We start from the raw sequence: 13,261 nt of genomic DNA on the forward strand, positions 1-13,261 counted from the left end.
ATGGATAAAATATTTTTTCAAGGATCAAATTTCCAAAGGGTGACTAGTTCCCCAAATGAAGTGCATCTTGAAATAACAGGAAATTATAACACTTTCAAAAACTGTGTATATAGGGTTTTAAGTGGCATCATCTAATTTCTTTTGAAAGTTTATCTAACCCAGATGTTAGCAACTCTGTTCCTCTTCTTAAAGCTCTTTCAAAGAACCCCACAGGCAACAGCCTCTAGCAGCATGGTACAGCTTAGCTAACTGCAGTTTTTGTGCAAGAGACAGTGGAGGATTGTACTAAACCCTTTCTCAAAGCATGTGGAATCCTAGAATCCCATATCCTACATTTTCTTTCCTCCAAAAGATGTCTTAAATTGGTGTGTGTGTACCAGTACAGGATCTTGAACTCAGGGTCTGGGTGCTGTCCTTTAGCTTTTTGTTGTTGTTGTTGAAGGCTGGTACTCTACCACCTGAGCCACACCTCTGCTTCCAGGTTTTGGGTGGGTTATTTGTAATAAGAGTCTCACAGACTTTCCAGCCTAGGCTGGCTTCAAACCATGATTCTCAGATCTCAGCTTCCCCAGTAGCTAGGATTACAGGCGTGAGCTACCAAGACCTGGCTGAAAGGTCTCCTGTGCCACTGGCCTTTGAAATCTCATCCTCCACCCTCATACAATGTTCATCCAAAGTTCTTCTTGTTTAGAGTCTGGGTTTCTTCACGCTTATCTCTCCTTGATGACTTACTGTGGGTGGAGTCGTCCTTGGTTCTCCACAGGATCCAAAGGATCTCCAGAGGTTCTCCAAAGGATCCCTTTTAGGTGACAGTGGAAGTTAGCGATGAACGCCACACGTTCTGTGTCACCTCCAAAACTTGAAAATAGAAAGAGCTTGGTGCCTCTCTGCTGACTTGTCATAGGAAGAAGGTCCAGGTTTTCTTTTACAACAACCATCTCAAACCTTAACTACAGAGGTCTTAGAGATGTCGGGTCTGGTGTCAGGAGGGGCTTGGCCCCAGTTCTGTCCCCGACTGGCTCTGTGACCGACGACCAAGGACTTTAGGCTAATCAACTATAAAACAAGGGCACTGGATGCTAGTCACTTCCAAACTATTCTTTGTCCAATCAGCAGAACTTTTCCCCCCAGTGAAATCTTACAGGGAAGCCCAGTATGTAACACAGATGCAGATAGTGCTGATGCTCAGGACGCTACTGAGGCTGGAGCCCCCAGAATAGAGGCCCTTGGGTGCTGCTCAGGAGGCCTCGGTGAATGCTGCTGGCCTCCAGCAGTGTTCTGGAGAGTTGAGCGTTCTTTTCTAAACTGCTCAAATCAAGATTTCTTGATTTTTTTTCTTTTTTCTTTTTTTTTCTGTTCCTTTCCCTTTTTTCTTTCCCCTTCCCCTTCCTTTTCCCCTTTTCCTTTCCCATTTCCTTTTTTCCCCTTCTCTCCCCACTTTCCTTCTTCCCTTCCACAGTACTGGTTTGAGTTTGAGTTCAAATGTGGTGTGTGCTAGTCAGGTGCTCTACACTGAGCCATGCCTGTAGCCCTTTTTGTTACTGATGATGATGATGATTATTATTATTATTATTATGCATGTGTATGCCGATTCTGGGGCTTGAATCAGGGCCTGGGTGCTGTCCCTGACCTGCTTTTGCTCAAGGCTAGTGCTCTACCACTTGATCCCGAGCTCCACTTCTGCCTGCCTGCCTGCCTTCCTCCCCCTTCCCCTCCCCTCCCCTCCTCTCCCTTCTTCCCCTCCTATTCCTTCCTTCCTTCCTTCCTTCCCCTCTCTCTTTTTTAAAATCGTCTTCTTTTCTCTTTTTCTTTTCTCCCTTTCTCTTTCTTTCTTTCCTTTTTTTTGGTAGTTTATTGGAGATAAGAACCCCACAGACTTTCTTGCCTGTGCTGGCTTTGATGTGCAATCCTCAGATCTCAGCCTCCTGTGTAGCTTGGATTTCAGATGTGAAACACCGGTGCCCAGCTGGTATGAGTTATTTTTAAGATAGTCTTGCTTCCTACCTGGGCATGTCCCTGGACTGCAATCTTCTTATTTTTCACTTCCCACCATAGCTGGGATGACCACAGCGCCCAGCTTCTTATATTGAGATAGTCTTATGGATTTTTCTTCCCTAGTGTGGAACCTCGATCCTTCTGATCTCAGCCTCCCATGTTACTTGGATGATGGGTACATGCCATTGTGCCTAGCTATTGGTTGAGATCCACCCATACAGTCTGGCTGGCCTCAAACCAAGATCCTCCCAATTTCATCCTTTCTAAGGAGCTAGGATTACAGGCATGTGCCACCAGCACCCAGTAGGACTCTGGTTTTCCCAAGCACTACAAGGGGGTTGGAAGTACCACTGGGCTGATATGTTAAGGTTCCTCCAAGCCTAAAACAACTATGAATCTGTGATCCTCTTCATCTTTGTTGGAGGTACATGACTTTCCCTTCCCAGCAAGCACTCTTCTTGAATTGGGCTCACCCCTGGCCGCCTCCCATTCCCTGGCCTCTCTTTCAGGCCTCTGTGTTCAAATGTGCTTGTGCCATCAACCCTGCTAAATTTAAGGCTACATTTTCAAATCAAGTGGCTCATGCGGCTGGCTGGCTGCCTGAGAACTCACATGTGGAAGGAAGTTTGAAACACTGAGGCAGGAGAGGCTGCCCTGGTGTTTGGAAGACGGGTCTGGAAACCAGATGAATTGTAGTTTTAAAATGTAAAGAACACACATGTATGTATACATATACATGCACATATGCATGCACACACATACATGTATATATACCTATACATATATGTGTGTATATATATTTTTTTCTGCCAAAAGAGAGTAGAGTTTTTCTTTCTAGACTTGGTTATAAAATGTCTGTTGGAAATTACGGGTGTCTATCGTGATCTGTTTACTGTCTCTATCAGTCTGGGAGGGAACAGCTAGATTTAATCCCTTCTCCCCCCCCCCCCTGCAAGAATTGAGCTTTGCAAATCCTTGCTCTATTAGAAACAGGTTGTGTGTGGGGGTGGTTGGAGTTAATTTGCTAGATGCATGATACAAAAGCAAGTTTACTTTCTTAATATTTCCTTCCGAGACTTGGGTGAAACAAACGTGAATTTTTTAAAAATAATAGAACCTTTTTATTTTTTAGAACCTTTTTATTAAGAGCAAGAAATTTCTGAAAAAAGGAAAAGGAAGCCAGATGGCAGGGGCTTACACCTATAATCCTAGCTACTCAGGGGCTGGGATCTGTGGGTTGCAGTTCAAAGCCAGCCTGGAAGTGGAGCTGTGGCTGAAGTGGTAGAGCAGTAATCTTGAGCACAAAAGCACAAGGACAGGGTTCAGGCCCCAGGACGCATGCACGCGCGCACGCACGCACGCACACACACACACACACACACACACACACACACAGAGACAGACAGACAGAATAGGAACATGGATTTTAAAAAATTTATTGGCACGTCATTGGACAACTAATGGTACTATCTTTGCAAATGTCTCCTTTGCCTACCTGCTTCCTTCTCTCCCTCCCTCCCTTCCCTTCTTTCCTCCCTTCTCTCCTTGCCTTTCTCCATCCTTCCTTCCTTTTTGTTAGTTCTAGGGATTGAACTCAGTACCTTGTAGGTAACTGCTTGCCCTTTTGCTTTTAGTTTGTTTTTCAGATAGGGTCTTGTGCTTTTGCCCTAGTTGAACGTGGACTGAGATCATCCTACCTTGGTCTCCCATGGAACTAGAATTATAGCTTAGATCTGGACTTTCTAAGTTTGCAACGAATCCTTTATTATGGAGAATATTTTCAGAAGATAAATTTTTTCCCCCTCAATTCTTGTGGGTAGGTATGGAAGCACAAAATTCTGTCATGCCTTCCATTCTTGGACTACCAGGAGAATACTTCCATCCTTCTTAGGGAGTGTCCTCACATTCTTCTTCCTCTCCCCTTCCTGCATTCTGAATTTTGTCCTTGCTCTGTATCTCCTTCCTCATTCTCCTTTGCAGGATGAAGAAGAAAGAACAGTGGAGTTGAGATGTGAAGAAAGATAGCCAACAATTTGCAAAGTACAGGATATTTTAGAATACGGTTTTGAGTTTATCAGACAAACGTGTAAAGAACTGTAGCATTTATGCTACTTGTGAATGCTCTGCAGGTCTGCTAACGCTCTGCAGGTCTGCTAACACTCTGCTGCTTACTTGGCGCTCATGTCAATCTAGTGTAACTCCACCCCAATGTACCTCATTGTTGGTCACCATCCCTAGCATGATACTTACTAAGTAATTATGTTGGAAATGAAGTTCCCAGTAAAGGCTCTTATTGCTAAAAAAGAAATCCAGAAAAGTGAGGTTGGATCATACAAAAAAAATTATGTATGCTGGTTGTTGAACTTGAACTCAGGGCTTGGGTGCTGTCCCTGAGCATTTTTTGCTCAAGGCTAGCACTCTACCATTTGAGCTCCCTCAGCGCCACTGTTTTGTTTTTTAGTGATTAATTGGAGATAAGATTCTCCTGGGCTTTCCTGCCCAGGCTGAGTAGATTCTCAGATCTCAGTCTCCCCGAGTGGCTAGGATTACAGGCATAAGCTATCAGCACCTGCCTTATACACACCTTTGGATATATTTTTCAGACTGCAAATGAGATTGTAAGGCTTGGAGCTCTCTGATAGCTGTAAAGCAAGGGAGGGTCTGCATGGGTGTGAGGCTCTCCTGACATTACTATGAAACAGAAAAACTTTGTCCCATAGTTGGATAGAGAACAGATGTAGAGTACTTCCTTTTTTAAAATCCCAGAAAAGCAACTATATGGGCCACTTTGTGGCAGAGAGATTTTGCCTTCTTAATAGCAAAAAAATGGTCTACACATTTATTTTTTTCCCGGAATATCTATATCCATCCAACTGTCCATCCAACTATCCAACTACCTATCAACAGTTACATTTACCTATATGTGATCTAGCTGTAGAAATATATGGATATATCCAAGGAGTGAGGAAAATGCCCATTAGGATATGAGTAATGTCAGAGAGAAAAGCAGGGATTGTATCAGAAGGCCCGTACCATCATCTTTCTTTCCCCTGAAATATGAGATGGGACTGCATATTGATAGACCAATTCTCAGCTCCAGGACTGAGTGTAGGTGTATTAGGTATGGCAAGCATCTGCCACCATATTCAGCAATTAGTTGAGATAGGGTTCTTTTTTTTTTTTTTTTTTGGTCAGTCATGGGGCTTGAACTCTGAGCCTAGGCACTGTCCCTGAGCCCTTCAGATCAAGGCCAGCACTCTACCACGTGAGCCACAACACCATTTCTGTTTTTCTTGTGGTTTATTGGAGATAAGAGTCTCATAGACTTTCCTGCCCAGCTGGCTTTGAACCATGATCCTTAGTTCTCAGCCTCCTGAATAGCTAGGATTACAGGCGTGAGCCACCAGCACCTGCCATGAACCACCAGAGCCTGGCAAGATGGAGTTCTTATAAACTTTTTTTTTCCTGAGCTGATCTTCAACTGTAATGCTCCCCATCTTCACCTCTGGAATAACTGGGAACATAGGCCTGGGCCACAGTGTCTGGTTTGCCTGTCTTATTTAAAAAAATTGTTGAATTCTATTGAAGATGACTATATTCCCCCTGCAAATCGTTATTAGTTGCTTTTACAAAATTATTTCTTTTTTGTGTCTTGTCTGTTTATTTTCAATGTATCCTGTTGTCCTGTAGTATTTGTGTTCTGCTTGAGAATGTATTTTTCTTGATTTTGCTTTCTAATAAATTCCTCCGGTGGGAAGCAATGAGAATACTGAAGCTGTGTTGGGAGAGATGGCTGTAGGCTCTCTGTTGGGGTGGTGTGCAGGCCACGGGCTTCTGCCAAACCACCCACATTCCTCTCAGTTTCCTTTCTGGAAAACAGCACACATCAAAATACTTTCCTGTTGAACATTCCCTAGTGTTTTCCCTACCTGTTCCTTCAATAAAAAACACCGACTCCATATGGCCACTATCTAATCTTGTGAATATCCACTTTCCTTTTTCATCCATTAGGACTCCATGTCTGTGTCACCTTCTCCAGAAATCTCCCCAAAGCCTGGCACTAGTGGCTCACATCTGTAATCCTAGCTACTCAGGAGGCTGAGAGCCAGCTCGGGCAGGAAAGTCCATGAGACTCTTACCTTCAATGAATGAGCAAAAAAAAAAAAAAAAGCCACAAATAGATCTATGGTTCAATTGGTAGCGTGCTAGCCATGAACACGAAAGCTTGGAGAGAGCACTCAGGTCCAGAGTTCAAGCTCCAGGATTGGCATAAAGTGAACAGTGCATTTATTCGCTAAAATAGTATCTTTCACACAGCAATGAGACCTATCTGTCATCTATTGTAGCAATCATGTCTTTTAGCTATTATCCAGCATTGATCATATCTCTCCTCTATTTGTATCTATATTTATCATCCCATCTTATCACCTGTTACGTATCATTATCATATTTATCCATCTTCTGTCTATATCATCATCTATTATATCTGTCATTGTCTATCATGTATTTATTATTCACCTACCCACCCATCTTCATCATTAGCATCCGTGGATTTTCGGACATGCTCACACATGGAACAGCACGGTAAACCTTTATGTGTGGTTTCCCCCATACCTTCCCATGTTTGTATCCATCCTCACTTTTTGTTTTCCAGAGTATTTTTAAAACAAGCTCCAGATGTCATACTATCAGTTAATTTTTTGTGTGTGTGTGCCAGTCCTGGAGCTTGAACTCAAGGCCTGGATACTGTCCCTAAGCGTTTTTTGCTTAAGGCTAACACTCTACCACTTGAGCCATAGCTCCACTTCCATTCTTTTGGTGGTTAATCAGAGATAAGAATCTCAGGGATATTTTCTGCCTGGGCTGGCTGGCTTTGAACCATAATCCACAGATCTCAGCCTCCTGAGTAGCTAGGATTATTATAGCTATGAGTACCCTGGCTAAAATGTAAGAATATTTTAATGGTTAAATTGTAACTTCTGGACCATTCTGAATAGAATGTTGTCTCTGCGAGATTGCCTCTACAATGTCACCCTTAACCGACAGTCATAGTACGCAACTTTGTAGTTGCTTTTTTCTTTTCCTAAGTGGAAACGATCCAGTGCGATTTGTCATCCATGAATTTAAAATATGACCTTGGACTACGTTTCTCCTCATCACGAAGGTGCTGAGGATACAAAACTGATGGTCCAGTGAAAAGCAAGTACCCTAGTAATCATGAGCAATAAGATTTATCCCGGTGTCGAGAGAAATGTGAATGACATCATGCTTGCCGCCTTAGACAGCCAAGCTATTTCACCGAGGACCTTAAGTAAATCCTGATTGAAGTTTGTTGGCTGCTGTCGACTCATGATTCTGAGAAGACAAGGCGAGAGCCATCAGGGTAGTAATAAAGTCCAGGCATATTCTTTTCTGATGAGCTCACCATACATAGGGACAAGCCTTAGAATATCTGGAGGCATGAAAGTTAATATATCCTTTATTAGACAGTCTCTTTGCTTTATCCACGTTCCCACAGGACTTTTGATGACAGCTGTATGGCAGACCATTTAATACTGAAGTCATTTCTCCAAAAAAAAAAAAAAAAAAAGACAGGTCTGTTTCTAGGTTATCAGAAGACAAAGACGGTTTCGGGGCAGTTATTTATGAGCCAGATTTCTGTTTTCCGCACTAGTCTCTAGGATCTCTGATGAGCAGCCGTCTGTATCTAATTCCACTCATAGCCCCAGATGCTCAGGGCTTGGTCTCGTCGGAGTGTCATTTGGTACAGACAAAGCGTGGTCTTGAACTCATCAGTGGCCGGGTGATGTCCCATGCTAGAAGGGGATTCAGAATTCTACCTACCTAACCATCCTGTTTCTGAGGAATTCAAGCTTGGGAAGGCTTTAGGGCTTCATATAGCTGTAAATCTAGGAAGTGATAAACTTCACGATCTTCTGGGGAATCCTCTTTAGTTGTGTCTTGTGCTACAAAAAATTAGGTCCTGACCAAAGCAAATCACATCACACCATCCAGAGACGTTTGCCTTTTGAATGTGCCAATCAACTTCCTGTATGCAAATTTCCATCCAGATGTGCCATCCAGGGATTCTGAATTACTCTGCTTCTCTCCATGGTCTATCCATGTCCTGGCCTTCAGTGCACTTCCTTTGAAAGCATTTTCTTCCAACTTCCTTCATCATACTATCTCTGAGAGATCGTATTATCCAGGGGATCCTATTAAGAATCTACAGCAGCAGAGAGGGTCTTAGGAGATTGTTTCCGGGGACAGATTTCTTGTCTATAACAGCTAGCAGGCTTCTTGTGCAGGTAGAACATTGTAGGTGAATGGGTCATTTTTTAAAAATAACACAGTGATTAAATTGTTTCTGCTTCTGATTAATGTGTAATACAAGGCGTGTGGATTTTTGTACAGATTAGACAGGAGATTGCATATCTTTTCTCAGCCAATTGTGAAACAGGATCCCCTAGGCTCTAGATTGTTGTCTTTTATCATGTCTGCTTCTTCCTATCCTTCCCCTTTCCCTCTTCCTGCCACAATGGGTGTGAGATTCTCTCCCCCAGCTGACCCATAGAACTGCCTGTGTGGTGATTATTATTTTTTTAAAAAGCATTTTCCTAAGCAGAGGGAGAAATAGGGCTGGGGAGGGAGAGAAATACTGGCATTCTTCAAAACTAAATAGATTCCAAAGAGAGGAGCGTTATATTTCTTCTGAGCGTAATGAGATTCTGCTAACCAGTCCATTGTTGGAGGATTTGGGCCAAGCTGTACTTCTTAGCTCTAGCTCTGCTTTGACAGCCTGAGGACTGAAAAGAACCAGAGACTACTGCTGTGCACTGAGCAATTCTGTCAGGACACCAGGACTGAGAGCTATCTTTTTGCACTGGTTAATATTGAAACCTGAAAGTGTGCACCATTACGCGCATCAAATTGCTTCAGTTCCTTAGGGTCTATCCTCTTTTTAAACACACAGTAAATAATTACCATGGAAAATAGTTGTGTTTTTTTTTAAAGAACAATAAGTAGAGATTTATTAAGGGATGGGCTTTGTGGCCAGACAGGCTTGGGTTCCAGTCGCTGCTCTGTCCCTTGCATGTGCCCTAAAAGAAAAGTTTCTTTAAATTTTTTTTTTCCATCAATGAAAACAGGGGCTCTGGAGCTCTCTGTGTGTTGTGCAGCTGGTGTCTGGGGTTCGTGTTGGAAGCAGTCTTGCATCATAGCTTTGCTAAGAACACAAAATGATCTCATGGGTTGTAACCTTGGTACTTGGCCCCCAGTGCTCAGGTGCTACAGTTTCTTTGTTTTGACCTTTTTCTGGAAAAGTCTTCCCCTTCTATATGTACTGTAAACCTGAGTTCAGACTGCATTGAAATTCCAAGATTTGTAGATGTGGACACAAATGTTATAACCTAGAAACAATCTAGCTAGTGCTTCTCTGAGCCAGATTAAAATAAAAATGGATGAGGCAATAAGATACTTTACTACAGAAAAGTCACAAGTCAAGAAAAGGATGCATACACTTTATATTCCAAAGCACCAGAAAATACATGGAGATTAACTGTCAAAAATGACAACTAGACTTACTTGAAGGATATATATTTTTAATATACCTGCTCACAATCTCATCTTCAGAACCTCAGAAAATCTGAGTTCTAAGAAGAAGATAAAGGAGGTGAAGAACAGCCCTTGGTAGGCAGATATTCTTGCCACTTGAGCCACACCTCTAGCCTCTTCTGTTTTAGATTTTTGTTTGTTTGTTTTTGATAAAGCCTCATGCTTTTCACTCTGAGCAGTCTCAAATTTTGATCCTCCTATTCTATGTCTCATGTATAGCCGGGCTTATAATGGTTTCTTCCTTGATTTAACATTTCATAAGTGATTTTTTTTTTGTCAAATTGCCTTTAAACTACCATGTGCTCAGGTAGCTGGGATTACAGCTGTGAACCACCACGCCCAGGTAAAGACAGACTTCAAAGCAATTCACTAACGATGACGTGTCTATAAATAAGACATAATATTTTTTCTTCCTTCATTAACAAACCGGCCATTTCTGATAGATGAAATGGTAGAAATGAGAAGTCTCTAGTATTTCAAAACAGGTATCCCAGGAGAAAAATCAGCATATAATCCATATCTGTGAAGGATATATGACACAAGATTTACAAGGCTTGCTAGAGTCCCTTGGTCATGGAACTAGAGAAAACCAGCGCAGCATGGCACTGGAAACTGACTGAATTCTGGCTGGGGATGAAAATGCTGCCATTGAAAAATTTCCAAAACACGTACTTGGATCTGTATGAAAGAAAGAAAAAAACAACAACAGACACAAATCTTGAGAGTATTTAAGCCAAATGACCCAGCAGGGGCTGATAGTGTGAAGCTTATTTTACAGTTGTATAAATATTTAAAATGGTTTTCCAGCCTTTAAAACAAGTAGATTAGGCTAATTTTTTTTCTCAAAAAAGAAAATCTGCATGATGAAATTAATCTGCCCCCCCTTAATTTATTGGGGGCGGGGAGAGGGGATGGCCTTGCTCTTCCAGGTTTCCTAAGAATGAATGTCAAAGGGTGGCCAGTATCCAAATTTGACAGCAAAGCTGGATTCTGTTTCATGAGGGCTCACACCACTCGATTTTGCCACGGGTGGGCCGTTTCGAAGGCATTTGCCCTTGATGGACTTACCACACCAGAGACCACATCCCATTGGACAGTAATCACTTTGAACTTGGTAACAGGTTAGATTTAAGACTCCGTTATAGGAGCTTCAAAGAAAGCTGAGCAGCTCTTCTCTTCTGAGCTGTGACAGGGTCTTAGTCTGGTAGAATGTGCCGGGGCCAGGCCGGGCACTAGTGGCTTATGCCTGTCATCTACTCAGGAGGCTGAGATCTAAGGATCTACAGGTTCAAAGGCAGCCTGGCCAGGAAAGTCTGGGAGACTGTGATCTCTAATGAACAACTACTAAAAACTCCAGAAATGGAGTTCAAGCCACAGTCCATGTGCGTGTGCACATAATGTACTGGGGCCATTCTTGAGACACAGTGCGTGAGGGTTTGTAGGCGGTCATCTTCATTCAGTCTCTCAGAACTTCTCCTGTCACCTTTTTCTGTTTTGGCTCTTGCTTTTCTCTACGTTTAATTCTCTCCGCTTTCATTTGCATTTTAATTGTTTTGCTGGATCAGTCTTTCTTGCCACTGTCTTCTCATTCTTGTTTGTTTGTTTGCCCCCGTGAGTCTGTGACGCCAAGATGATGGTGACATTGGTGCCGTTATTTATTAATAACTTGAAAGTTCGGAGCTCCTGCAGGAATCTGCACCCCTGGGGAGGTGAAGAGAGGCCTCTGGTGTGGGTGAGGGGAAGGTGGGGAGGGAGAGGGAATTTGCTCCCAGAGATGTCCCTCCCTCCCTTCCTCTCTGGCTATTTTTGGGCAAATCCCGCTCTCCCCATGATGGCTCAGGTGAAGGCTGAATCCCTGGAACTTGCCCTGGGTGGGAGGAGCCAGAGCTGCCGCCTCTGGTACCCATTGTCCAGCCAGCTCCTGCCACTGGCCACCGTGCTTTTCATTCTTGTCCCTGCTTGCAAAAAGAAATTCGTGTTTGTTTTGGTGCTTTAGACTGCAGAACGAGAAATGGATGAACGTCAAAGTGGGAGACATCGTGAAACTAGAGAACAACCAATTTGTTGCTGTGAGTATACAATATTCCAGAGAGAATGTCTCTTAGGTTAACATAGCATATAGGGTGAGCATCAAAGTATTAGCAAGATTTTTTTTTTTTTTAGTCTATAGTCTCAAAGCCTGGTCTCCAACAGTGTTGTTTATAAAAATCAGTTAAAATTTTAAATTATCTTTTCATTAGGAATTATTAAGGGTCACAAGGGACTTTATTGTGATATTTCCATGTGTGCATACGATGTACTTTGGTCAGATTTTCCCTTTCTGTCACTCACCCCTCCTCCATGTAAATGATTTTACTAGGCTTCATTTTTCTGCTTTGATACTTGTGTGTACATACTCTGATCTTACTCATTCCCTCTTGCCCTCTTCCTCTTTTTTTTTTTTTTTTTGGGTCCGGTCGTGGGGCCTGAACTCTGGGCCTGGGCGCTGGCCCTCAGCTCTTCAGCTCAAGGCTAGCGCTCTACCACTTGAGCCACAGCGCCACTTCCAGCTTTTCTTTTTGCTTATGTGGTGCTGAGGAATCGAACCCAGGGCCTCAGGCATGCAAGGCAAGCACTCTACCACTGAGCCACCTTCCCAGCCCTGCCCTCCTCCTCTTTCCCCACCTCTTTGTGAATTTTACACTCTTCTAGCTTTTTTTTTTTTTGGTTGATTATAGGGCTTGAACTCTGGGCTTGGATGCTGTTCCTGTGCTCTTCAACTCAAGGCAAACGCTCTACCGCTTCAGCCACAGCGATACTTCTGGTTTTCTGGTGGTTTATTAGAGATAAGAGTCTCGCAGACTTTCCTGCCTAGGCTGGCTTTGAACCATGATCCTCAGATCTCAGCCTCCTGAGTAGGATTACAGCATGAGCCACCAACACCTGGCTTTAGCTTTCTTTCTTTCTTTTTTTCCCCCCATACCAACCTGGGCTTGAACTCAGGATCTAGGTGCTGTTCCTTAGCTTTTTTTCACTCAAGACTAGCGCTCTACCTCTTGAGCCACAGTTCCACTTCCAGCCTTTTGCTGGTTAATTAAAGATACAGAGTTTCATGAACTTTCCTGTCCAGGCTGGCTTTGAACTGTGATCCTCAGATCTCAGCCTCTGGAGTGGCTAGGATTACAGGTGTGAGCCACAGGCTTCTCTGGCTGGGCTTTGCTCTTCCAGCACATGAACGCACGTGAATAATGATGAGAACCAAGCCATTTATTTGGCTGGCTTGAGAAAGATCTCAGCTCCCCCTGACTCCCAGCCCCACTTCCACAAAAGCTATTCCTGCTTTAGGTGTTGGCGACAGTCACCTTTTCATTGACAAGTTTGTTACTGGAATTGAAGATTGTCGTCTCTCAGAAATGATAGGGCTGGAGAGACGAAGCTGGCCCATGGTCTAGGCCTGGCAGGGGTGCCCGGTTGCTCTTCCCCTCACCCATGCCCATAACACGTCATTGAGTCCGTGTCAGCACCTTTTTTGGAGATGTTTCCAGAAGGACCGTTTTGGTGCTATGCTTGCTCTCCTTGCTGTTTTAAGTTTCAGCAGCGAATCACAGAGGTGACTTCCTCCACCTCATGGCTCCAAGTGAACCTCCACCACCTCCTTGAGTCTGCACGGATT

General features: G+C 43.4%; 1 protein-coding gene across 1 annotated transcript in view; it reads left to right on the forward strand.

The window, feature by feature from the left end:
* Atp8b4 (ATPase, class I, type 8B, member 4) overlaps nucleotides 1-13,261 on the forward strand; it is a 102,332-nt gene that overhangs the window by 13,377 nt on the left and 75,694 nt on the right. Inside the window, exon 5 of the mRNA XM_013009961.1 lies at nucleotides 11,606-11,678. Within this exon, the coding sequence (XP_012865415.1) occupies nucleotides 11,606-11,678 (73 nt within the window). The remainder of the gene's footprint in view (nucleotides 1-11,605; nucleotides 11,679-13,261) is intronic.

Source organism: Dipodomys ordii, unplaced genomic scaffold (assembly GCF_000151885.1).
Source record: "Dipodomys ordii isolate 6190 unplaced genomic scaffold, Dord_2.0 Scaffold11, whole genome shotgun sequence".
Lineage (NCBI taxonomy): Eukaryota > Metazoa > Chordata > Mammalia > Rodentia > Heteromyidae > Dipodomys > Dipodomys ordii.